Source organism: Pseudonaja textilis, chromosome 2, assembly GCF_049901715.1.
Source record: "Pseudonaja textilis isolate UNSWEBS1 chromosome 2, rPseTex1.2, whole genome shotgun sequence".
Taxonomy (NCBI): Eukaryota; Metazoa; Chordata; class Lepidosauria; order Squamata; family Elapidae; genus Pseudonaja; species Pseudonaja textilis.
The window spans coordinates 247,107,833-247,135,523 of NC_141991.1; the positions used below are offsets into that span (position 1 = coordinate 247,107,833).

Consider the following 27,691-nt stretch of genomic DNA (forward strand, 5'->3'; position numbering starts at 1 on the left):
TTGACAGAGGATAAACGCAGTGGTGGGATTCAGATTTTTTTTACTACCGGTTCTGTGGGCAAGGCTTGGTGGGCGTGGCTTGATGGGTGTGGCAGGGGAAAGATACTGCAAAATCCCCTTCCCTCCCCACCTCACTAACCTGCTTTCCAGCTCTGTTGTCCTGTGTAGGGCAACAACAGAAGACCCAGCTGAGACTCGGGAGGCAGAGAAGAGATGGGGGCAGGGCCAATCAGAGGTGGGATTTGCCAGTTCTCTGAACTACTCAAAATTTCCACTACTGGTTCTCCAGAACCGGTCAGAACCTGCTGAATACCACCTCTGGTTATACAGGAAGAACAAACCAACCAACTTTCTGAACTGCACTCCGAAACACCCAAGTAACCAAACCTACTCCTGAACAAGTGATACAACATGGCAGAAACCACACCGCTCGGTGAGGGGTACGTGTTGCTGCACCTCGCACCCGCTGAAGTTTCTGGATGGTCTTCAGAAGCAATTCCAGGGAAAGAGAACTACGTTAAACCGTGAGAAACAGGGAATCCAAGTTATTTCCTCTCACCTCCCAAAACCCAACCGGATCCACCGATTCAGGATGGAGCAGCCCCACCACAGTATGCTATCTCCAATTTCCAACCAAGATATTATGGTTGAGAGTTTCAAAAGCTGCTGAGGGATCCAGCAGGACAAGGATGGTTAAAAAACTTCACCATGAACAAAATCAAGAGTGAAGCAACAACAGAAAACACGTCAATTCCTCTATTTTTGGTTAGAACTTCAGCAGATGCCTGCTGTGTCCATTCCCAGCCACAAGATGGAGCCATGATAGTCCAGAAAATATCCCAGGCAAGAAAGCTGGAATGTAAAATTCAAATGCTTGAGCCCAGAAGGCACACCCAAATTCCTGACGACCATCATCCTTGCCCGGAAAAGAATTCTGACAATTGCAGTAATGCAAAGGAGGGGAAAAGGTTCATTAAACAAAGAATTCACAATGGCAACTGGCAACTTCGATTCCAAGCACTCTTGATGAAAGTCACAAGAGAAATCTGGCATAAAAATAAGCGCGTTTGTGAAAGTAATCCTCAATTTATGACTGTAATGGAGGAGGGAATTTCCATCGTATATCATGACAATCAGAAGTTGAGGCACTGAGATGTCTGACATGATTTTATGACTTTTTTTTGCAGTGGCCATTAAGTGAACGTGGCAGTCGTTAAGCGAACCCATGTTCACAATGGACATTTTTTGGTGGAAACTGGAAAGTATTTTTTTTGCTGGTTTCCGGCAAAAAAAATTTGTTATAAATTGTAGTCATGGTATTATGGGACCCTGAAAACAGTTGCCAAGTGCCCAAAAATGTGATCACGTGAATGCAGAAGGGAAGCGGCCATTGTAACTTTGAACCTGACTCTTAAGTATCTTTTGGGAAGTCTGCCACAACTTCAACCCAGTTATTAAACAAATGGTCACAAGTTGAGGATTACCTGTAGTTTTGATCTGCTATTAAGGCCTAGATCCGTGATGGCGAGCCTATGGCATGAGTGCCACAGGTGACATGAAAAGGCATTTGTGCCGGCACGCAAGCCTCAGGCAAACTTACCTCACTGCACATGTATGTGCCTCACAGCTGATTTTTGGCCGTTTGAGGTCTTTTTCATCCTCCCAGGGGCTTGAGGACAGCTTCTGCAGCCTTTGCAGGCTGAAAAATAGGCCCATTTTGTCACTTCCTGTAATACCCGAAGTGATGAAACAGGCCTATTTTTTCGGCCTGCAAAGGCTGCAGAAGCTGTCCTCAAGCCCCTGGGGGGCCGAAAAAGGCCTCAAAAGGACCAAAAATCAGCTATGAGGCACAGTGCAGCTAAGGGGCCGGTGTGGGGGGGGGGCGCACACATTGTTTTCTGGGTGCTGGCATGTTAGTGTGTGTGCGCAAGCACAATTTTTGGCACAGGAGCCCAGAAAGGTTAACCACCAGTGGTCTAGATATTGCTACTATATCACTGCACGCATATCTTAGAAAGTAAACATGGGATCCGATGCTTTGACGAAAATGACAAAATGAGCATCATCCTGAGGTACATAGAAAAAGGGGCGGAGCCTGTGTCATAATAGTGCAATGTTGTTTGTTTGATCTTTTGCTTCCCCTTGCATGGGTCTCTGCTAGTACATCAAGCATATCGTCAACTCATAAAACATTTCTATGGCCGTTTTATATCTGCCAACAGAAAGGGAGCGGGGGAAAGGGGTTTGAAAGAGCATTGCAGCAGCTTGGAATTGAAAGTACATTCCATTCATAGTTTTTCAGAGATTGTAACTAGGTGACTGAAGTTTCTGCCACACAAAAATCTAATTGGAGAACTCTTGGCTATGGATGTGTCCCATTGGAGAATAGGAATTATGATACACCCAGGGGGTGGGATCAAGGGTGACAATGAATTAAGTGTCTCAGAGTCGGCTACACCCAAGTCATGCTGACATGTTAATTCCCAATAAATCCTGTTTAATTTTGGAAGTTTGGCTCGAGACTCATGATTTAATTGGGGTAACTGATGGAATCCTGACACATATGTGATATCTTTTGAGGGCCAAACGAAAATTGGGAGGTAAATGGCCCAGGTTCATTGAGCCATTGGTCTAGTGCAGGGGTGTCAAACTCGATTTCATTGAGGGCTGCATCAGGGTTGTGCTCGACCTCGAGGTGATGGGGTGTGTGGTCGAGGGGGGGGGGTATGGCCAGCTTGACATCACTTGTTTTGTGGTCACCTGTGGTGGCCCAGGTAGGACTGGGGGGGATCCTCCTGCAGCCCTCTGCCAGCAAAAATGGCGCTCAAGAGGACCTCCCGAGCTGCGTTCTTGCTGGCAGACACCGTGGGCCGGTCCTTCGCTGTTTCCAGGGCAACCCCACAGGCCAGATCTAAGCATACCACGGGCCAGATCCGGCCCGTGGGCCTTGAGTTTGACACCCCTGGTCTAGTGGTTAAGAGCACCAGGCTAGAAACTGGGAGACTGTGAATTCTAGTCCTGCATTAGGGATGAAAGACAGCAGGATGATCTTGGGCCAATTACCAGGAGACTTTGAGTTCTAGTCCTGCCTTAGGTGTGAAAGTCAGCTGAATGACACTGGGCCAGCCATTCAGTCAAACTCACCTCACAGGGTTGTTATTTTGGGGAAAATAGGAAGAGGCAGTTGTGTTGGATATGTTCGCCACTGTCATGCCCCTGGTGGAGACTGACGCCGAGGGAGAGGAGGAACAGCTGACAGGGAGTGGAAGTGTGACTCTGGAGATTGTGGAGGAGGCTGGGGAAGGGCAGAGGCCAGTTGGGCAGTCAGAAGAGGACCCAGGCCCATCCCCTATTCATCCTAGGGCACACAGGGAAGAGAGGATAAGGGAGAGACGTGGCCTACTCAGGAGGAGAGGGCCTTGATCCTCTTCATGGGCTGCAGCTGTGACAACTGAATGGACAGACATGTGTACGGGCGAACGCTGGAAACAAAGCATGGAAATTTCTCTAGTTTATGGTTCCTCTCTGAGTTTGGCGTCCTTCCCAAGGTGTGTTATCTGTGGACATCCTCCAGCCCTTATATCTTGCCTGGTTTGTCTTTTTTCCTTCTTCTTGTAACTGTTTGTGTGGGAGTTTTTTTGTCTTCTATCAAGAGTATTCGGAGCTTGGAAGCAAAGTGAAGGAATAAAAGGGAATTCACCTGTTTCCTATGACTGTTTTTGTTTTGTATCTCACCCTGGGTCATCACAGCCACCTTGAATTATTTGTGAAAATAATAAAGGCAGGATACAAATACATAGTCCTCAACTTACAAAAACAGTTCAAGCTAAAAATTTCTGACAGTTGTTAAATGAGTTTTTCCCCATGGCATGAACTTTTTTGCCACAATCGATAAGTGAACCACGGCTGTTGTTAAGTTAGCAACACAGTTGTGAAGCGAGTCTGGGTACCCCATTGATTTTGCTTGTCAGAAGGTGGCAAAAAATGTTCACGTGATCCTGGGACACTGCAACCATCGTAAATATATGCCAATTGGCAAGCATTCGAATTTTGCTGACGTGAACATGGGGTTGCTGCAATAGTTGTTAAGTGAAACACGGCGTAAGTCACTTACATGAAGCCAAAAGTCTTGGTGACTTGGAGGAGTACCTGTGTTAGATGGTTCGTCGTACAGTTTATTGTTATTATAAATTATAAGATATATATTATAAGAGAAGCAACTTAGAACTAAGGAGAAATTTCCTGATAGTTAGAACAATTAATCAGTGGAACAACTTGCCTACAGAAGTTGTGAATGCAACAACGCTGGAAGTTTTTAAGAAGAGATTGGATAACCATTTGTCTGAAATGGTATAAGGTTTCCTGCCTGGGCAGGGGGTTGGACTAGAAGACCTCCAAGGTCCCTTCCAACTCTGTTATTCTATATTATCCTTTTGGCATCCAGATGGTCCACCAAACAAGAATACAGATTCTAGGTTTAGCCTAACCCTAACCCTAAAAATAAATTATACACCAGAAATGTTCCTATTAGGAATAACAAATGAGAATCTAAAAAAAAAGCAGATATATATATCTAATTAGTCACATTATCACAGCCACAAGATTATCAATTGCCCAAACCTGGAAATTTAAAAAAATACCTAACGACAAAGTAATAATACAAACATTTTTATACTGCGCCGAGTTAGATTAACATTAGAACTGAAGGAGCAAGATACTGCAGAATTCTATGAAATATGGAAAAAAATATATAATTGGAGGGATGTGAAAGGAAGTCAAAAAAATGTGAAATAGAAACTAAAGAAAGAGCTTATACCGCAACAAAATGTCCAAGATAGAAACAGATACAAAGATTTATAATGTAAATATGTATATAGATGTGTGTGTGTGCGTGTGTGTGTGTGTGAATATTGATTGATGACATTCTGCTATTATAATAATATAAAGACTGTTGATATATGTCAAAAGATCACCATCACTTAAAAATTGTGTTTTTAAAATCTAATTTTCAATAAAAAATGTATATATACAGTATATAAACGAAGAATACAGATTCCAGAGAATGGGAGAAAACTCACCTGCCAGGCTGGGAGAACTTTTCCAATGTCGTTTAAGTTGATTCCATCTCCTTCTTCACATTTTCCTTTGCCAATTCTAAACCAGGAATAGACAGATGGGTCAATTAAAGCACAATTTATGTATTCTGTTTATTATTTGTTAAGCAAATTTCTATGGCTGACCAACTCACACACGGTGACTCTGGGTGGCTTGCAAGATTAAAATTTCACAATGCAAAAATTCATCACACACACACACACACACACACACACACACACACAGCAGTGGCCGCAACCAAACAATCACACCAGTCACTTGATCAGCTCCATATCACCCTGGACTCCCCAGGCCTTGCTGGCAGAACCACATCTTCAGGGCATTCTGAAAAGGTATTAAGGTGGGGGCCAATCTTATATCTAGGCGAATGGCAAAAAGCCTCGATGGTGCAGTGGTTAGAGTACAGTATTGCAGGCTACTTCTGCTGACTGCCGGCTGCCTGAAATTCGGCAGATCAAATCTCACCAGGCTCAAGGTTGACTCAGCCTTCCCTCCTTCCGAGGTGGGTAAAATGAGGACCCAGATTGTTGGGGGCAAGACGCTGACTCTGTAAATCGCTTAGAGAGGGCTGTAAAAGCATTGTAAAGCGGAATATAAGTCTAAGTGCTACTGCTATTGCTATTTCAAAGGGAGGGAGCCACCACACAGAAGGCCCTGTTCCTTTGTCCCACTAGATGTACTTCCCTAATTGATTGACCTGCAACAGGTAGTTTGCCTGTGTGCAACTGCACACATAATTAAAGGTGACGTTGATTTTTGGGCGGGGGGAGAGAGAGAAAAATCAGGGTAGTTTTTCTCAACTTATAGGACAAATAAAGACAAAAAATAATATTTTTTTCTTCTTACGATTATAACTTTTATTCATGTTACCATGTATCATGTTTCTATGATGGCAAAATGCTTGCAAGGGTATGCATTCTGTAGCCCCACCAAGATTCCTATTCGCCAAGCTTGCAAAGGATTCTGGGCATTGTACAGTATTATTATTATAGATTGCCTTTCCTCGCAAGGGTCTTTATGCTTTCCTTACCTTGGCTTTTGTTTCATACAAAGACTTGCAGGAATATAATATACCTGACCTGCTATTTCCTCAAGGTAAACCTCACATAAATGTTAAACTTTAATATTTACACAGCACAATGATCTTTTCACTTCCTGCCCCTAAGCCAGTGTAGCTCAGTCAAACAGTGTGCAATTGTGGCTTGGAATACTGAGACCCAGAAAAAAGGGGAAATCGTGGGGGGAAAAGGGGTGAAAAGAACATTTTTCTCTAAAGCCTTTTGGTCTGTGGGATTTTCCCCCATCCCAGTTAAAATAAATAGGAGGGAAGAGATTTATGAAATAGTTCCTATTATCTTTATTTCAAATCAAACACAAATAGATCTGTGTCTGGTAATATTTACACCAAATCAAAACAGTAATGTGTGAATTGGCATCGAGACACAACTGGTAATTGGACTTCAGATTCATATGGATTTGTCAACATCTCACATTGTAAAATATACATTCTGAGCCTTAGCTCTCTTAACTGTCTCACTTAGCAACACAAATTTTGGGGTCAACTGTGGTCATAGGTTGAGGACTGTGTGTACAGTATTGTCACAAGCGCTATGTGAGGATGTTGATTTTAGTTCTGCATTTAACACAATTCTTCCACATAGACTAGTGTCTAAATTTCTGTACCTTGGACTTTCTAATTCAATCTGCCTTTGGATTATGGATTTCCTGTCTGGCCGCTCACAGAGGGTCAGATTAGGTCATCATACCTCTTCAGCCCTTATTCTTAGCACTGGTACACCACAAGGTTGTGTGTTGAGTCCCTTACTCTATACTCTTTATGTGCATGACTGCATTCCCACTCACGCTAGTAATACTATTACTAAATTTGTAGTTGATACAACAGTGGTGGGACTCATCTATGGGGGGGATGAGTCCACCTATGGAGATGAGGTGGACCGGTTGCTTTCATGGTGTGGAGACAATAACTTGGTCCTCAACACCAATAAGACCAAGGAGCTTATAGTGGATTATAGAAGGAACAGATCAGACGTCCAGCCCTTGCTTATCAATGGAGACCGAATGGAGCAAGTGGCCAGTTTTAAGTTTCTGGGTGTTACCCTAAAAGAGGACATGACCTGGGGTGCTCACATTGCAGCCCTGGTCAAAAGGGCCCAGCAGAGATTATACTACCTGAGACTTCTCAGGAAACAACTGAATGAAAAACTGCTGGTGACCTTCTACCGCTGCACCACAAAGAGTATCTTAACTCACTGCACCTCTGTATGGTTTGCCAATTGCACAGGGACAGATAGGAAAGCACGCCAGACGGTTAATGTCATTGCCCAGAAGATCGTGGGTTGCCCTCTCCCCTCTTTGGAAGAGCTTTATAGCTCCCACTGCCTTAAGAAAGTTCAAAACAGTCTCAAAGATCCATCTCATCCTGGGCGCCCTTTTTTTGAACTATTACCATCTGGCAGACGGTACAGGACAATAAAAACAAGGACAAATAGGCTGAAAAACAGCTTCTATCCTAGGGAAGGAACTCTACTGAATTCTACTGTATAGTGCAATATTAATGCAATATCAGGGGTTTTCAATTCAATGTATAGAATATGAAGGTTGTGTGTTTGTGTTTATTTTCATAGTCATGATGCGCACTGAAGATGGGGTTTGATTTCGTTGTACAAGGTGCAATGACAATAAGGTAAACTAAACTAAACTAAACTGTACAATTTAAGTGGACTGAAGTATTTCTGCCTTTTGATCAAGGTTTATCCTGATTCTCCCCAACTTGGTATCTGCCGTCTGATGGCTAAGAATTCTCTGATTAGTCCCAGCCCCTCCGCAAAGCCAGGAAAGTTATCAGGATAGCAAAACCGACTTCTTGCATTTTAAAATCTTTCTTTTGTATAAACCGGATACTTACCCTTCTCTGTCTATCTGTGGAAGAGGATGCTTGGGAGTGTTGCGAAGTTTTCTGTGGAACTGTGTGAAGTCAAGTTTCTCTGGTTGCAAATCCCAGGTGGCCCCACTGCAGAATAAAAAAAAAAATGTATATGAAGAAATAGAAAAGCCGAAGATTTGGAAGGAAACACTGTGTAAAATGGTAACCGGGTTTAACAAGGAATTGGGAGCACTAGGCAAACTAATATAACATTTCATTACCAGGGCACTGATGATGTTGCCTAGTCAGGTAATGAAACGTCTGCAAGAAAATAATCAAGCTCAGAGAGCAGCAAGGAGCTCTCAATTTATCCAAACTACAAATATTCTGTTCTATCGAAACTGATATAAGGCTGTATATTGAGGGTGACTGCAATCAAATAAACCAACCATATTACTGAAGTGAAGAAGGCAGTCCAGGTAAAACCTTCTGCCCTTGTGAAAATAATAATAATAATAATAATTATTATTATTTACTGTCATTGTACATATTATACACAGTATACACATACAACAAAATTCACATAACACCCAGAGACCAGTCCCAACATTCACACCCACATGACAATCCCCAAACCCCCCACCCGCCAAAATTTCCCGCCCCTTAAAAACACACAACAGACCAAGTAATAATGTCCAACAGCTTACTGATGGTGATCCTTAAGTTCATTGTTAAGTGCAATTATAGTTCTGGGATAAAAACTGTTCGGAAAACATGAGGTCCAAGTTTTAATTGTTCTGTATCTTCTGTCAGAAGGCAACAGTTCACAAAGATTGTAAGCAGGATGGGAAGAGTCTCTGTGAATATTGTGCAACTTCCTCAAACAGTGAGATGCGAAGATGTCGTCCAGGGCTGGTAGCTGGAGCCCGGTGATATTTTGGGCAATTTTAATGATTCTCTGTAGAGCTTTTTTGTCTGCTACAGAGCTGCTCCCATACCATGCAAGAATGCTGTACGTCAGGACATAAGAATCAGAACGAGAGAATGTCTACACTGCAAATTTGTTCCAGCTTTGACAACTGACTGATTTGATGGCAAACAAAATTATATGTGTATTAGTCCTTAAGCTGAATTACTAAGACATTTATTAAGACCCTTTGATGTTCCAACTGGTAAATGGAGATGTACAAAATGGAACTGAAATTATGACAAGAGCGACAGAGCAAAATGTGAATTAATAAAGAGCGGTGGAATCCAGAGAAGTTATTAAACCCACAAATAGGATCTGAACGTTGGGCCTCTTTTGATACCTGTAAGGGCAGGTGACCAAAACTTCAGCTGTCAGGATGAAACTGATCCTTCAAGTATGAACACGAAGGCAGAGGTGGCAGGCGGAGGCAGTGCAGGCGACAGGTGGTGACGTGGCTACGGGAAGCAGCACCGGGAGTTCCTGCCCTCCCTTTTGGGGCACCTCCAACGCCGCTTGCTGCACCGCAACTGCCACCTGGTAGGGAGACCGTTGCATGGCAGCTTAGCCAGACAGCCGAGCCCAGGGGCAGTGGGGATGGTGGCAAGATCTGGGAACGGTGGGGGCCCCAGCAAGATCCGGGAATGAGGGGGCCCACAAGATCTTGGAACAGTGGGGGGCCCAGCAAGATCTGGGAATGGGGGGGCTAGCATGACTCACAGGCTTACCTGTGAGTAGGCCGATCTGGGCTGCTCAGTTGGGGCGCAGGCACCACGTGGGAAGGCAGGTTAAAGGCAAGCCATGAGGACCCAGCATACGAGGAGTGATTGGGCGGGGTGAACGTCAGGTAGGCAGGGCGAGCGAGCATTGGGTGGGGCAAGCGAACAAGTGGCGACCAATCAGGGGGCATGGCCAGCCAAAAGTCACTACCGGTTTGGTGATCCATGCCAAATCGTTGCTACCGGTTCACCTAAACCGGTTCAAACCAGCTGAATATCACCACTCCCTGTGACCCTGTTTTCCCCCTCCCCCCTTAGTGTTTCATCAATCAGATTCTCCAACAAAGAACAGGCTGGGTGTCATCAATCACATTCTCCAATGAAGGATTTTCATGGGCAGAAGCTCTGGTAGCCTAGCTACAATCTTTGTAAGATAAGTGTGGAAAGTACTTCTGGTTCTCTCCCCCCCACCCCCCGCTTATGGCTACTCAACATAGAAATGCTTTACGAGTTGACATCAAGATTCCTTTAACACAATGGTTCTCAAGCCCATGGCTCTCCCTCCTGTCTCCCAACGTCATTCTCATTTACCATTACAATTTGCTAGAACACAGAATGAGGACTTCTGTCACTGCTTCAGCCCTAAGGAGCACCATTTCCCCTGAGATCCATATGGACCCCAACCTGAACATATTTAACAAAGCGCTTCACACTTAGTTTGCCTTCAAGGACTTGAGCTAACTGCTGGTGGAAACCTCCAGAGTACTACTCCCATCGTGTGGATCATCTGTGTAAAATTACCTTTTGGTGTTTTTGATGCTTTTTTAAAATCAATTTTTATCACTGCATCTCTCTCTTACTTATCCGTTCCTGCTCCTCACACAAAAATCATTGGATTTAGGGATTTAGGATTAAAAAAGGACAGAGGTTGAGAAAAGATTAAGATGAGAATTACTCGACAGAAAGAAAGCAGGAAGTTATAATAGTATGTTCTTGTTATTTTTCTTATCTTCTTTTCTTCAATTCTTATTTTCAAACTTTGCTTTTGTTTGTTCCATATTGTTAATATATTGAAAAATACATTAGATTGACAGAAGACAGACAGAAGACGGAGAGATATAGAGGTACTGTAGTTTTAACTGTGGAATAAAGTGGTACCTTGGTACTCATTGTTAATTGGTTCCAGGAGGTGTGATGAGTATCAAAAAATTATACCAAACAACTTTTTTCCTACAAGGAATGTTGTAGTGTGTCACAAGGCAGCTAACATTGACAAGTTGTAGCTTGTATGTTGAGTACCAAATAACTATGAGTACTGGGATAAATTTTTTGCGTTAAAATGCATTGAGAGCCAGATTTTATGAGTTTCAAGCAGTTGAGCAACAAGGTACCACTGTGCTTTGACAATTACAAGTTGCAAGTCAAAATATTCATCTACAGAAGTAAAAGTAAGTTTACCTGAACGATTCCAGAGTGTTGGCTGCCCAGATATCCGTTCCCAACATGTCCAGAGAGCTGTTTTGGTTTCCATTCTTTAAACAAGAAAGTAGACAAGACAATTGGAGATGTTTCCTTGTATGTTAAAATGTTAGCTTTGTTACAGCGTATTTTTAATACCGGTAGTCCTCGACTTAAAACAGTTTGTTTAGTGATCATCTGAAGTTACAACAACAGGGGGAAAAAGTGACTTGTGACCATTTTCACGCTTACAACCGTTGCAGCATTCCCACGATCATGGGAACAAGCTTGGGGTGCTTGTCAACTGGCTCGTAATTTATGATGATTGCAGTGGCCCAGGATCATGTGAACGCCTTTTGCAACCTTCTGACAATCAAAGTTAATGGAGAAGCCAAATTCACTTAACTACATTGCTAACTTAACAAGTGCAGCGACTCACTTAACAACTGTGGCAAGAAAGTATTGTGGTTCACCGGCAGCAGGTGCGGACGTCTGAGGTCTCGGAGAGTGAGGACTCAGATGAGGGGCCTGCGTGTGATGCAGGGATGGGGCCAGGACCATCAGGGAGTGGAATGCTGCCTTCGGAGATTGTGGAGGCTGGCAGCAGCGATGAAGAGGCCCCTGAGGAGCCTGTGCCAAGTGCATGTACGCGCAGGGCTGCTCAAAGGAAAGAGCAGCTGCAGCAGTATGGGCGACTTGGGAGTAAGGCTGCAAGATAATGGCCCCTCCCTTAAGAGATAAAAGCCAGCTGAGAAACTGGAGTTCTTTGCAGGAAGCAAAGAAGTTTTTGCACTCAAGCCTCGTGGAGGTTCGGAATATCTTGGTTGGTGTTTGGAGACACTTTGTGTTTGAAATATTTCTTGGCAACTATATCTAGTGTCCTTGGCAGCCTTGCACAACCTTGGCAAGGCTCGTTCTTATCAGAGACAATGAGTTTGAAACAGCCTTTAAACCGGGAAGGAACGGAATTCGTAAAGAATTGTTAAAAGGTTTTTCTGTTATCTCTGTTTCGTGTTGGCTTCCTTGGAACAAGGTTTGGGTCAGAACAGAAAGGTTGTAAAATGGGCAAAATTCACTTAGCAACTGTCTCACTTAGCAACAGAAATGTTGGGCTCAACTGTGGTTGTAAGTCGAGGACTACCTGAATACAGCTTGTGAGTGGTTCTCGGAGGACAATTAACCAGTGGAACAGCTTGCCTCCAGAAACTGTGGGTCTCCATCCCTGGAGGCTTTTAAGAAGAAAGTGGTTGTCTACAATGCCAAAGGGTCTCCTGCTTGAGCAGAGGGTTGGACTAGAAGACCTCCAGGGTCCCTTCCAACTTTGTTATTCTGTTAACTTGTGTGGTTCCTTGAGGAAGGAAACACTGCCTGCCATTTTTAACAGTAGGCAGCCCATTCATAAGTGCAAGTTCTAGGTTTCATTCAATTAAGACAGAGTTAGGAATGAAACTCATTCTTAATCCCAGGGTCTGCCTTTGTTCAATAGGGTTTTATTTCTAGGAAAGTAGGTGTGAATTCACTCAATGGTATTTACTTTCCAACAGAAACACCACTGAGCTGCTCTGTAATCAAAGTATTAAAATATATAAATATTTAATATATAGAAAGAGTGCAAACCTCACTCCCTTCTACCACTAATGATGTTATCTAGTTGAGTAATGAAATGCCAGAGGGAAAAACAACCTCCAACCAAGCTCAGGTACACAAAGGATCCAACAGTTCACCCCTAAGCTAAAAATATTCTGTTCTATTGGTACTAAAGGATGTTTTTCGGCATTAAAGAACTCCAATTTTTATTACCTGGTTTTGATTATGGGGTGCTGACCCCTTGCCTCTGTAGCTGGACATGCTGCTTTCTATTTCTTCATTACAGTCAACGGTCCACTGAAAAGAGAGAAAAGAGGACGGATTTGCTGTTTGTCACCCAGAGTCATCTGGGGTTAAATGGACAGCTATATAAATTTGATGAATGAACCAATTAATACATTCTGACTGAAGCAAGAACAAAATAAGTGAGAGCAATGCACCAAGATGGGAATGAAAGAGTTGGCTTTTGCTGGCAGGTTTGAGAGAAAACACCCTTTCTTTCACACCTTGTATCACAGAATATACCTGTGTCAACAGGTGACTTCACCAGGCCAATCTTACTGGAACTTGAAAGCTGTTCTGACCCCACCTTGTTACCAGCAAGAAAATCTCAAACAAACTCAGTAACTCAAACCTTCACAGCTTTAATCTACGAATAAACTTCTTTGTAGATAAAAGATGGCTTGCAGCCAATTAGTCCAATTCTTCAGATTAGCCGGAGTCTCTACACACAATGTTGAGTTCTTCGAATGTTTTTGCTTTCTGCAAAAGCAAAAAACCCTTTGAAACCAGGCTTATATTCTCTGAAGGGAGGGGCCATTACGTTGCATTCTTACTCCCAGGTCACCTGTGCTACTCCAGCTGATCTCTTCTAAAAATCATCCTGCGCTCACTCGCACTTAGCACAGGCTCCTCGGGAACCTCCTCCTCACTGCTGCCGGCTAACCACAACAAAAGCTAAGCAGGGTCTGGCCGAGCTGGTTCTCAAATGGGGCACAGCAAAGAAATTGCACAGCCTCCCCAGATTGTCAGCAGATAGATGGCATATCTAACCAATTGTGGTGGATCTAAAGAAGCTAAGTGGGGTCAGAGTTCATTAATATTTGGATGAGAGTCCACAGTTTTAAACAAGGCTAAAGCCAGATAAAATATATCTGGTTTCTATTTCCTATAACTCAAAATGGAATACAAAATGAGTCATGTTCTATTTTGCCTACAACAATAAAATTATGAAGTGAGTTGGGGAGAGGGAGGAGGAGGGAGACGGGCACCCCCTGCAGCCCATTTTTACTCTCAGGAGGCTGCTGCAGGGAGGCCTACTAGGCCCAAAACGAGGCACGGGGATGTGCGCCCCCCGCCATGCCCGGTTTTTGCTCCCAGGAGGCTGCAGGGAGGCCTACTAGGCCCAAAATGGGGCGCAGGGGTGGTTGCGGCACAGCCCCCCCCAGGGCCCATTTTTGCTCCCAGGGAGGCCAAGTGCTGCCTGTCACACCCCCTGGCCACGCCCACCCAGCCACTCATTAGGGCAGAGAACCGGTTGTTAAATTATTTGAATCCCACCATTGGGGGAGTGGGAGGAGAGATGGAGGAGGGAGGGAGAGACTGGCCCCCATTCACCCAGCCCTCTTTTATTCCTAAGGCAGGAATAAAAAGCATCACTATCTTCTGAGACTGGCTCAAAATCAGCCAGTCAGCTTTCATGCCTAAGGCAGGATTAGAACTCAGAATCTCCTGGTGATTGGCTCAAAGCCACCCAGCAGAATTTCATGTCTAAGGGAGGAGTCATTGTCTCCCAGTTTCTAGTGCAGCACCCTTTCCGTTAGATCACATTGGCTTTTAAAAGCCACCTATAGGAAGCCAATGATCTAGGTGTGGCCTTCAGGTAACTGAAAGTAATTGGGGGCTAAAATTATGCCCCTTAGAAGTTCTTGAGTCAGGTTTGAGTTTGGGTGACTGATCTGCCAAATACATCATTCTTGATTCTTATTCCTAAAAAAAGTCTTCCTAGAGACCTGGAAGATTTGCCCCAAACCCAGCCCAGTGACTGATTATTACTACTAGTTATTATTAATAAATTTATTTGCTGCCCATCTTGCAGTTCAAGAATGATACCATCGTTGATTATGCCTCTGCAGTCTCAAAACAAGCTTCACTGTTTGTTAAAATGGTGTCCATGCCTGGTTTAAAACACACAGCTCGGAACTACAGTGGAACCTCGGGTCGCGAAAGCTTCTGTTTGTGATCAAATTGGGTTCCGACCCAAAAAAAATCCACCCGATTTTTGAATCGGGTCACGATTCAAAAATCGGGTGGCAAACAAACCTAGCCGTGGCAGATTCCATTTCCCCTTCCGTGCATGCACAGTCCATGTAATTTTTGTCCACACACGCACAGTCGGGTACATCAGATATTATTATTCAGTAATAATATCTGATTTTATTCAGTTCCACAGTGATTGTTATTCTTCTCACTATGCCTCTTTTTGTGTTTTTAAGCCAGTGGGAATGATCCACTCCAGGTCTGTCACCCACCTGCGAGATATTGGACTGTGTTTTCTCGTTCTCTTCATCCCCTTCGGTTTTTTCTGTCAACAAGCCTTGGACTTGATATTCCAAAACGTAGCTATCGATGAACCTTTCCAACTCCTCAATTTCTTGGGACCGGTTGCTTCCTGCCTCAGAAGAGGCAGAAGCCACAGAAGAATTTTCCATCCCCCTCTGTGATGAATCAAGAATTGAAGTGTCCTAAGATGGAGAGAGGGAACAAAACAAAAATTAAGCCGGTGACTGAGACATTATATACACCATATCTCCCCCCTAGCAAAACCTACACAGGTAGTCCTCAGCTTATGATTACAATTAAGTCCAAAATTTCTGTTGCTAAGCAAGATAGTTGTAAAGCAAGTGTCAGGAGAGGCTCCATTCAAAATCCAAGAAAGAAAACCTTAGATTCCACTGTTATAGAGAAAAGGACTTTTACTGAAAATTGAAGTGGTAGCATCAGAAGAATACAAGATCTGAAGCAATAGGTGCGAAAATCACATACAGAAAGTTACCCCATGTTCCCACCACCAATAGTTCAAACTGGCCCTCCAATCTGAGGTGTGTATAATGTCATGTGGGTGAATCTTCAGGTGGTGTTTCAGACATCTGGTATGCCAAGATGGCTGACCTTGGCTTAGACAGATAATTTATAAATTATATGTGCAGTAAGCAAGTAAGCATAATCAAGAAAACACCCCAACTTTAACAACTCAACTCAAACACCCAGCATTCTTCCCCCCACAAAGTCCAATTATTCTTCTCTCCCCCCACCCACTTTCTATGGCAGCCAGAAATATAAGCAGAAGGATTCTTGGAGGCTGACAGCAAGTTTCCCCCCATTTAGCAATCTTTCTTGCCACAGTTGTTAAGTGAATCACTGCAATTGCAAAATTAGGAACACATTCGTTAAGTGAATCTGGCTTTTCCATTGACTTCACTTGTCAGAGGGTCGCAAAAATTGATTCCTATGACCGCGGGATCGTGTAACTGTCATAAATATGAACCAGTTGCCAAGCACCCAAATTTTGATCATGTGACTACGGGGATGCTACAACGGTTATAAGTATGAAAAACAGTCATCCATTCTCAGTGTTCTGACCAAGGCTTCCTGAGACCATAATTATGGACATGCTTATGTAAAACAACTCTTGTTTTATTTCAAAGCTGGGAATTATGTTCATTCCCAGCCGGTAATGAGTCCCAAATAGTTCCTCGAGATAAGCACCCAACCTTTCTCTCCTTTGAATTGCTGTCAACGACTACAGTGCCAAATGAGCTATATAAAACCAACTGAAGTACAAAGTGCACACAGAGCTTCAAGGATTAATCCAAACAGAACAAACAACTTTCCTTCCTACAAAGGTTTCTTCACCTTTGCATTACCTTTATATCTTATGGGAGGGGCAATCACCTCCAAGCCTTACTCCCGAGTTGCCCTTTTTGTCTCAGCTGCTCTTGCCTTCTAGCAGCTCTGTGCACATGCTCAGTAGGAACAGACTCCCCTTGTTCCTCTGCCTCACTGCTGCCAGACTCTGGAGGCTCCAGAGTCAGCACCCCACTCCCAGATGGTCCTGGCCCCATCTCTGCATTGGACGCAGAACCCTCATCCAAGTCCTTTCCAGACTCCCGGACTTTTCCGCATTCTTCCCCACTGTCCAATTCTGCTGCAGTCTGCACACTCAGTCATCTAGGTCATGATTGTCCCAAAGGTGCTTTTTCAGGAGGCAACTGGACTTTCTGTTTTTTTTTCCTTTTGAAGATGTTTCGCTTCTCATCTAAGAAGCTTCTTCAGCTCTGACAGGATAGTGGTTTTTTTCAGTGCCATTTTAACTTTGAATGGTCAGTAAACAAATGGCTATAAGTTGAGGATTACCTGTACTGTACTAGTTGATCCGATTCTTTATTGCTGAGCAACAAATCCTTTTAGAACTGCAACTTAATGTATGGTTTTTGCCCCTGACCATTTGTAAGAAACCCAGGAACATGGATAAGTAATATGTACAACATTGAGAAAGTATCATGTTTAATCATGTTCAGAGTATTGCAGCGTAAATTCAGCGCCAGAAAAGTAAACACAGAGGGGTGAGGCTTCATTTAACTTCTTTATAAACCCATAAAGTAAATTTTACAATACCAGTTGTAGATTTCTCCAATATGGAGCAAATTCAAACAGAAGCAGACGTGTTACAGGTTCAGAGCAGTGCTCTAGTATTCAGCAAGCAAGCTAGTTTCTCTTTCACTTTAGAGCTTAGAACAGAACAGAGATAAACCAGGTCCAGACCCTCTCTTTAAGTTTCAGCCCTCAATTCAGCTCTCATTGGCTGACTCTGTTACTAAGCTCTATTCCAGTTCATGAATAAACAAATCAATGTTATTTTTCTCTCTCTCTCTCTCTTTCTGACACACACACACACACACACACACCGGGGGGGAGGGGAGACAATTTTTAAACCCCCTACCTAGTGTTTAGTTTTTCTTCCCATTACACCTAGCAGACAATTGGCATCCTTTTCTGGCTGAGGGATCTGGCTCCTCTCCATCTTTATAAAGATCAAATTTGCTATCATAATGTTTTTCAGCTAGCTGGGTGAGAACAAGCTCCGCAACCTGCTTCAATCTTTTTCTTTGGTAGTTTCATATTATGATAAATCTGCTCTTTGGAAGCCAGTCAAGATTTAAAAGACGTCAACGTGCTACAAAAAAACATATTCTAAAAAATCTGGAATCTGTCTATTTATGAAGAACCTTTGGGGTTTATTATGCTTGGAGCAAGGCCAAAAAGACCATCATGTATTCCTGGAATGATACACATATTCCCATTATGAAAGATTGGGTTGATGAAATGTATATAGTCTCAGCTTTAGAGCTGGCACTTCACAGCCATATAGGCAGTCCCCAACTTACAACTATAACTGAGTCTGGGAATTACGGTGGTCAACCCTCCCATACTACTCACCTCTTACAATACTAGACAACACAATATTAACAGTAGAGACCTTCAGATTTCTAGGTTCTATCATATCACAAGACCTAAAATGAACACCTAACATCAAAAACGTCATCAAAAAAGCAGAACAAAGAATGTTCTTTCTGCGCCAACTCAGAAAGCTCAAACTGCCCAAAGGAGCTGCTGATCCAGTTCTACAGAGGAATTATTAAGTTTGTCATCTGCACCTCTATAACTGACTGGTTCAGTTCTGTAACTCAACAGGACAGACACAGACGTCAGAGAGTAATTAGGACTGCAGAAAAAAACATTGCCTTCCACTGAGGATCTGTATACTGCACGAGTCAAAAAGAGGGCTGTGAAAATATTTACATCCTGGACATAAACTGTTTCAACTCCTTCCCTCAAAATGATGCTATAGAGCACTGCACTCCAGAACAACTAGACACAAGGACAGTTTTCTTCCCGCACGCCATCACTCTGCTAAACAAATAATTCCCCCAACACTGTTCAACTATTTACAAAGTCTGCACTACTATTACTGTTAATCTTCTCATCCCTCCTTATCATCCATCCCCTCCCACTTGTGACTGCATGACTGTAACTTTGTCGCTTGTATCCTTATGATCTATATTGACTGTTTCCTAGTATGATTTTATTGCTTATTGTACCCTATGACTATCACTAAGTGTTGTACCTTATGATTCTTGACTTGACAAATGTATCATTTCTTTTATGTGCACTGAGAGCATTTGCACCAAAGACAAATTCCTTGTGTGTCCAATCACACTGTCCAACAATTCTATTCTATTCAAAAAGTCATGATGGTTTTAAAGCAGGTCATCATGCAACTGACTTGATTTTACTACCATTTTTGTGTTAGACGCTAAGCCTGTGATGGCGAACCTATGACACACGTGCCAGAGGTGGCATGCAAAGCCCTCTCTGTGGGCATGCTCGCTGGTGCCAGAGTGCCAGAAAACGCCCCAAAAAACAGCCAAAAATCAGGCTGTTTTTCAGGCCGTTTTCCCGGCTGTTTTCAGGCTGTTTTTGGCCCCCTAAAAGTGGCCTGGAAACGGACCCAAAATGCCCCCAAAACAGGCATGCGCACATCAGCGAGCTGGTCTTCGGGTTTCCGGTGCTCCGGCATGCACCTATGCACAAGGATGCAAGCGCATTCTGGTTTGGGCACGCGGTGCTGAAAAGGTTTGCCCTCACTGCTAAAACACAGCAATATTATGCAAACACAGCAGTTATTAAGCAAACTCAGCGGTCACTAAGCAAAGCCATTGTTTGCTCTGGGCCACTTTTTTGCTGGAAATGCCAGTTTCTAGCAAAAAAATGTTGTAAATCAATCCCATGAGCGTATGATGTTCCAAATAAATGCAGGATGGTTGCCCGGCAGCCAAAATGTGGTCACGTGACCAGGCTGTCCTCATAACCATAACTTCAATGATTGTAAGTCATAAGTCAAGGACTACTTGTAATGGAAAAACTAGCCAATGTGATGTCGTGTGGTTTAAAACTGACTTGAAAAAAAAAATTATCTGGAGGTCATGATTGTTACGTAGGCAGTCCTCGACTTACAATAGTTTGTTTAGTGATGGTTCAAAGTTACAATTGCACTGAAAAGAGTGACATGACCCTTTTTCACACTTACGTCCGTTGCAGCATCCTTGTGGTCACATGACGAAAATACAGATCCTTGGCAACTGATTCATAGTTGTGACGGTCACCGTATGCTGGGGTCATGTAGACAGCTTTTGTGAGCTTCAATGGAGCTTCAAGTCAATGGGGAAGCCAGATTCACTTAACAACTGTATTACTAACTTGACAACTGCAATGATTCACTTAATGACTATGGCTAGAAATGTCATAAAATGGTGTAAAAGTCACTTAACAAATGTCTCACTTAACAACATAAATTTTGGGCTCAATTGTAGTCGTTAAGTCAAGGAGTGTCGGTAATTGAACGTTCTTATTTAGTTTAGAGAGTAGTTTGCTTTTAAATAAGCTTTAAAAAGTATTTTTTGTTTTGTTTGTGTTCATGTATCTTGTCGCCTCTAGTCCTTCTCTTCAGTAGACTAGACATACCCAATTCCTGCAACCGTTCTTTCTATGTTTTAGCCTCCAGTCCTCTAATTATCTTGGTTGCTCTTCTCTGCAACCAAGTCTCAGCATCTATTTTATATCATTTATTTATTTATCTGATTGGTCAATCGCTTACAAGATGATAGGTATAAGTATAAACATGAGTAAGAATACAGGAAACAGGTACGAAAAGATGGGGACAACAGGACAGGGACGGTAGGCACGATGGTGCGCTTATGTACACCCCTACAGACCTCTTAGGAATGGCGTGAGGTCAATAGTGGATAGTTTAAGGTTAAAGTTTTGGGGGGTCAGAGGATGTAACAACAGAGTCAGGTAGTGCATTCCAGGCATTGACCACTCTGTTGCTGAAGTCGTACTTTCTGCAATCGAGTTTGGAGCGGTTTACACTGAGTTTGTATCTGCTGTGTGCTCTTGTATTGTTGCGGTTGAAGCTGAAGTAGTCATTCATTGGTAGGACATCGTAGCAGATAATTTTGTATACTACACTTAAGTCCAACTGTAGACGGCATAGTTCTAGCTTGTCCAAGTCCAAAATTTCAAGCCTGGTGGTGTAGGGTATTCTGTTGTGAGCAGAGGAGTGTAGTACTCTTCTCGTGAAATACTTCTGGACTCAGTCAATTGTATTAATGTCTGATATACAGTGCAGATTCCAGACAGATGATTCAAGTATTGGTCTAGCAAAGGTTTTGTATGCCCTAGTTAGCAATTCAACATTACCCTTTGGAGAAAAAATTCCAAAAGGCAGGAGAGGCAGTGACTTGTGTCCGTCCTGGCTGAGGACTGAGTCAAAAGCTGGGAGGAGCTACCCAGAGTGGGTGGAGCTAGGCTAATAAGCCTTTTAGACAAACACAGTCCAAGCAGCTAGGACAAGAGCAACACTCACTCCTGACCTGTCGCAGCCTTACAAGGGGAGAAGATTAGGTATACAACTCTTAATGCCTTTTTGGCAATGCTGTTACGGTGAACTCTGGCGCTTAGGTCTTTTGATATGAGTATCATGGTGACCCAAACTGGATGCAATATTCCAAGAGTGGTTGAGAGCTACCTGTATACTGAGGAGCTCAAACAATGAGCAAACAACTCATTTCCAAAGTCATAAACAAAAGACAGAGGATGGGAGGAGGGGCGAAAAAAGACTCAATGAAGCCTGCTCTTCCAGCGGGGAGGGGAGAGAGAAAGAGAGAGAAAGCAGAGAGAGTCTCCACCTCCGTGTTGTAAAGTTCCAGGCTGATCTGCAAAGAAATAAAAGGCAAACGCTTTTGCTCACGAGAACGTGACCTGAGAGGCGAACTCATTGTTCCACCCGCTGCAGCAGACAATGGAGAGACGCCATGGAGGACCGTTGTTCACTGGAGCTGCTTTTCAAGAAGTGACAGATGGACAATGCTGAGCAGGCATGACATGTGGGAGCAGGAAAGAACTTGGGGGTGGCGGCGATGATGGAATGCCAAATCATTAACTGGTTGGAGTGGATAAGAACCACAAAGGAATATGTGATTCTTCTTTATAAATCAAGTGCTTTTCTCAATGAGCCCTGCTAAAAAATGTAAGATAAATGAACGGTTCCTGCAGCAATTACATGCTGAATGTCAAGCCATTTTTTTTAAAAAAAAAACACTAATTATTCAAGTTCACAGACCAGTTCTTTTTTTAAAAAAAACATTATTTAATTAGCAGAAGAAAATCAAACCTATCATGCCCCTGTCAAGAGTCTGAATCCAAGGAGGAAGTTGGACAGTTGACAGGGAGTGGGAGTGTGGCTCCGTTGGCTGTGGAGGAAACTGGGGAAGGGCAAAGTCCAGCTGGGCAGAGCAGGTGGAGGTAGAACAAGGGAGAAGGGAGTTCAGAGGAAGACAAAGGCCTCCCCCCTCTTCATTCTAGGGTATGCAGGGAGGAACAAGAGAGGAGAGAGCAACGTGGATTGCGTGGCCTACAGGGGAGGAAAGGGCCCTGATTCCCTTCATTAGCCACAGCTGGGAAGACAGTTGGTAAGAAAGGCAGGCTGCGTACAGCAGGCTGCTGGGAGCAAATGTGACTTTATCCTGTGTTGTCGTGGCTTATCTGTGTTCCTGGTGTCTTCCTGACTGTGTGAGTTTTGCTGTGCCTTCAAGTCTGAAATTTTTGCTCCTGCCCTGCCAACCTAATTGCTTCAGTTTGGCTTGCTTGGACTTTAAGTTACAGTTTGTGTTGCTCATGTTTTGGACTTAATTTTTTGCAGTCAAAGGCTGTTTCTGGGAGAGTTTTTTCCCAGCCATAAGGTAACCTGGACATTGGGGGCAAAGTTGGAGATAATAAAGGGACTCTTATTGCTTATCTGATTGTGTTGCCTTCATGCCACGCCTCAGGTCATCCCAAAACCTGAAACTATAATTGACGGAAAGGAAGGACCGATGGACTTCTGCACTCCACAGTTTTTGCTAAGAACGTTTTTGGGTGGTTGGCCATGTTTGATATCATAGAAGGAGATCTCTTGATCATGAAGACAACTAGGATTTCTCATAAGTTGGATTCCTGAGTGTGGGATCTTTAGTGCTCTCTGAGCTTCCTGGAGATAGTAGGCGACATCATCAGTGCTAGAAGGGAGTCTCTCATCTAACTCAGCAGTGAAAAAAGTGACTGAAGATCAGTTTTCACACTTACGACTGTAGCAGCATCCCTATAGTCACAGGATCAAAACTCAGATGCTCACCAACTGGTCCATATTTATGACGGGTGCAGTGTCCCTGGGTCATGCGATCACTTTTTGTGACCTGACAAGCAAAAACAATGGGGGAGCCAGATTCTCTTAATGACCATGTTACTAACTTAACGACTGCAGTGATTCACAAATGTGGCATGAAAGGTTGTAAAATGGGGCAAAACTCATTTAATAAATGCCTTGCTTAGAAACAAAGAGTGCATCTCAAAGATTGAGTTATCACCAAATCTACAAAAGGCTGGGTTAACATTTTGGGGACTAAGGTTTCCTGACAGCCATTGCTGGCTGTACTCACTTCTGTTGTGGTCCGCCGGCAGCCTGCGGAGACGGCAGCAGAATCGGACACTGGGGAAGAACATGGACAAGTTTGGGAGTCTGGGGAGGACTCGGACGATGGTCCTGCGTCCGATCCAGAGATGGGACCAGGGCCATCTGGGTGTTGTGTGCTGACTCCGGAGTCTCCAGAATCTGACAGCAGCGAGGCAGAGGAACAGGGGGAGCCTGTTCCCAGTGCACGCTTGCACAGAGCTGCCAGAAGGCAAGAGCAGTTAAGACAAAAGGGGTGACTCAGGAGTAATGCTTGGAGATGATTGGCCCTCCCATAAGATATAAAGGAAGTGCAAAGGGTTAGAAACCTTTGCAGGAAGCAATGTTGTTTGCTTTGGTTGGTTTGGTGAAATTTGTGCTTCGTTTGGTTTTGAATTGGTAACTTAGTCGTTGGCAGCACTTCAAGTAAGATAAAGGTGCATCCTTATCAGACTTCTCCCCATGGCAGACTTCCATGGGACTAATTATAACTGGTTGAGACTCATTACAGGTTGTGAGTGACGATAATTCACAGCCGTTGAACTAAAATAAAAGGGTTTTGGATTGTTGTTGTGTGTTTGTTGGTGTCTCAGGAAGCCTTGATCAGAACAACTTCTGCTTCCTCAACCTGGGGAACCCCCGCAGATGCGTGGATCAGTTTTCAATCCCCTTTAATCTTCCTGGCTTTACTTCTAAATCCTGCAAGTTGAAGTCTAGACAACTGGAAGGGAAGTGGTGTTGGAAATGTGACTTAAGACAGAGTCATCTCAAGATTTTTCCAACTCACTCCACTGCATGCAACGATTAGATCTGACTCAAAGAGCTTTGTTGACTGTAAATGTGAGTTATACCGAGGTCAAGGCCATGAGGGGAAAGAATTGGAAACTGTGCAGGGCAAGGAGAGAGTCAGCCTTCTGGTGAGTCACCTGTCTCCAAAGGTTCTGAAATCAAAAGGAAGTGATCTATTGACAGAATCTTGCTGAATTGTTCCTGCCTATCAAGTGTCTGGTGTAGGCAGATTTAGATGCTGTAAACACTACGCAAGAGAAAAAGAACTCGCAAACTTCGCAAAGTCTTCTACTCAGCTAAAGCAATCCTTATTTATAGCAAAGCTGCACCTAAAATTTTTTCTCTAATAACTTAGCTATGTGGAAAAATATTTCCCAATTAACCTTTAGCCCTCTGAAAAGAGATTTTTAAGAAGAAATGCTGACAGATTCTTAAAATGCAACTTCGCCAGCAGGTGCCATCCTAATTATTTGAAAGGCATCTCATCTTCCACCTACTCTATTTGTTTCTCAAAAATACTTTGTGGTAGCTAGAGAGAGACTCTGGGGAAAGGCACGTTCAGGTGAAACACAGCTGTTTCTCAACATGGAAGTGTGTGATGACCTGGGACGTGGCACAAAAGCAACAAAGTCACAAAAATAGGTAAAGTCCCTTTAATTCCTCCAATTTGGCCCCCAGTGTCCAATTATCCTCGGCTGGAGAAAAAGCTCTCCCAAGAACACTCTTTAAAGGGAAGAAATTCAGTCCCAACCCAAAGTACATATAAATTGTAAAGAAAAACCAACACAAACTACGCTGCAGCAATTAACGAGACAGGGCAGGATAAGGGATTGAAGACTTCAAAAGATAGCAAAACATACACAACTGAGAGGACGCCAGAACTCGGATAAAATTTGACAAACCAAAAAAATTCAAGCTTTGCTTCCAACAAACTGTGTGCAAACACCCTCTTTATCCTGCTTTCCCAGCTGCAGCTAATGAAGGGAATCAGGGCCTTTTTCTCCCCTGTAACCCGTGTTGCTCCCTTATCCTTCCTCCCTGTGTGCCCTAGGATGAAGAGAGGGTGGGCCTGGGTCTTTCTCTGACTGTCCAGCTGGACTGTGCCCTTCCCCAGTTTCCTCCACAGCCACTGGAGCCACACTCCCACTCCCTGTCAGCTGTTCCACCTCTCCCTCGGAATCAGATTCCAACAGGGGCACGACAAAACACAATAATTTGCAAACATTGTCCTACACAGGTACAGTAGTGGTATTCTACTGGTTCGGCCCAGTTCGGCTGAGCTGGTAGCGGCGATGAGCAGCAGAGACCGAACTGGTTCTCTCCGCCGCTCTGCTATTGGGTCCACCCGCCTACCCAGGCTCCCATACTCACCTTTATTCCCTGCTTTTATTTTATTTTGCTTTATTCCCTGCTTTGGGTTTCCAAGTGGTTTACCACCAGTTCGGTGGGTGTGGCTTGGTGGGCGTGCTTTGTGTGTGTGTGTGTACTTTGCATGCGCATGCACCAAGTGCACATTTTGCGGATGCGCAGAGGCTTTCCTACTCACCTCCTGCAATCCCTGTAGTTTCAACCGCTGACGTGCAGACAATCTGCTGTGCCGCGCAAAGCAGCTACGCTTCAAAAGCAGGAAATAACGGTCAGCTTGGGAGTCCAGGCGGGTGGTTGGGCCCAACAGCAGATCGTTGGAGCGAACTGGTTTGGTCTCCGCTGATCTTTGGAGCGACCGGCTCGGCCAAACCAGGCCGAACTGGTAGCATCCCAGCTCTGCATTGCGGAATCCCCATGGTCACGTGATCCAAATTCAGATGCCTGGAAACTGATTCATATTTATGATGTGGCAGGGGTCCTGTGGTCCCCTTTTGCGACCTTCTGACAAGCAAAGTCAATGGGGAATCCAGATTCACTTAACAACCCTGTCACTAATTTAACAACTGCCATGATTCATTTAACAAATGTGACAAAAGTCGTAAAATGGGGCACATCAAATTTCTTCCTTTGCTGCATAAATGTTGGGCTCCATTGTGGTCATAAGTTGAGGACTACTTGTACTGGCTGATGAATTCTGTGAATTGAAGTCCACACAAGCTAAAGTAGGCCAGGTTGAGAAACATGGCTTGAGGGAGCACTAAGGAAAATGGAAAAGCTGGTTACGAAACATATCCCAAACCAAATTTTTCTCCAAATCTTATTTTCCCTACTGAGTTTACCTGTGTGAATGACTAGCAAGCTTGTTATGAATAATTTGCCCTTTATTGTTTGTTTATACTGATGGGTGTTATTAACACAACTTACCTTGGAACTCATAAATTATTATTTGTGCGAGCAGCCTCTTCATAACCAATTTAATCATCTTTAATTTTGTTTGCTTTTATTTGATTATTATCCTAAGATGAAGGGCTTCCCTTCAAGTTGGCTGTGTTCTTTCTTTGCTAAACAAAATTGTGCTGAAAAGGTTTGGTTCCTATTCTATTTTTAAATGTCTGGGTTTTTTTTTTTAATGACCCAATCATTTTCTAATCTAACCAGCTCTTCTTTTGCAAAACAAATGTCTTAAAAGGCTGTCACTGTGAAACAGGAGAGCTGCAATTTGCGCCTTTGAGCTGGACAAGCATAAAACAAGAAAAAAATGGTGGCACAGATTGTGACGTCTAATAACGATGTGGTACGACTTACAATCGTAATGGCGATTGCCCATCACAATCATAAAATGGCACTGATCAATTCTACTATCGATTTTATTATCAAGAGCCGTGGTGGCACAGTGGTTAGAGTGCAGTACTTGCAGGCTACTTCAGCTGACTGTGGATTGCCATCTGTTTGGCAGTTCAATTCCCACTGGCTCAAGGTTGACTCAGCCTTCCGTCCTTCCGAGGTGGGTAAAATGAGGACCCAGATTGCTGGGGGCAAGAGGCGGACTCTGTAAACTGCTTACAGAAGGAGTGGGAAGCGATATATAAGTCTACATGCTATTACTATTATCTTTTTTGCAAATGTTGGTAAGTGAACCCCACAGTTAAATGAACCAATGGTTTTCACTATGGGTGCGGTTTTACCAAACACTGGAAGAGCCAGTTTTTGGCAAAACCATAACTGCATAACACTATAATTGGCCATAAATGTAGGTGTATTGCTCAGTGCTCAAAGTTCAGTCACATAATTGCAGGCAGGATGGAGGCGCAACTGTCAGAACTTTGAATTTGGGACACAAGAAGCCCCAAGGCAGATCCATTGTAACAGTGGTGGGATTCAAATTTTTTTACAACCGGTTCTGTGGCCGTGGCTTGGTGGGCATTGCTTGGCTTGGTGGACGTGGCTTGGTGGTGAGGAAAAATGGAGGCCAAAAGTATTGTGTACACCACCTTGAGTTATGCAAAATAAATGTAATAATAAACAAAAACATAAATAAGAAGTAAAGCATCCTTCAAGCTTAGCCCAACTGTTAGCAACATCCTAGACACACCTGTGATAAGGTACAACATTTACAACCACAAATGAGCCCAAAATTTCCATTGCGAATCACTGCAGTTGTTCAGTGAATCACACAGTCATTAAGTGAATCTGGC

At 43.6% G+C, this 27,691-nt stretch overlaps 1 protein-coding gene across 2 annotated transcripts in view; it reads right to left on the reverse strand.

Annotated features, from left to right (window-relative positions):
* CTIF (cap binding complex dependent translation initiation factor) overlaps positions 1 to 27,691 on the reverse strand; it is a 155,401-nt gene that overhangs the window by 100,983 nt on the left and 26,727 nt on the right. For both annotated transcript variants that reach the window (XM_026714850.2, XM_087927526.1), the window contains exons 2-6: positions 15,262 to 15,474; positions 12,944 to 13,027; positions 11,144 to 11,217; positions 8,042 to 8,146; positions 5,079 to 5,154 (exon numbers count right to left, since the gene is read on the reverse strand). In XM_026714850.2, coding sequence (XP_026570635.1) covers positions 5,079 to 5,154; positions 8,042 to 8,146; positions 11,144 to 11,217; positions 12,944 to 13,027; positions 15,262 to 15,441 — 519 coding nt within the window. In that variant the 5' untranslated portion in view covers positions 15,442 to 15,474. The remainder of the gene's footprint in view (positions 1 to 5,078; positions 5,155 to 8,041; positions 8,147 to 11,143; positions 11,218 to 12,943; positions 13,028 to 15,261; positions 15,475 to 27,691) is intronic.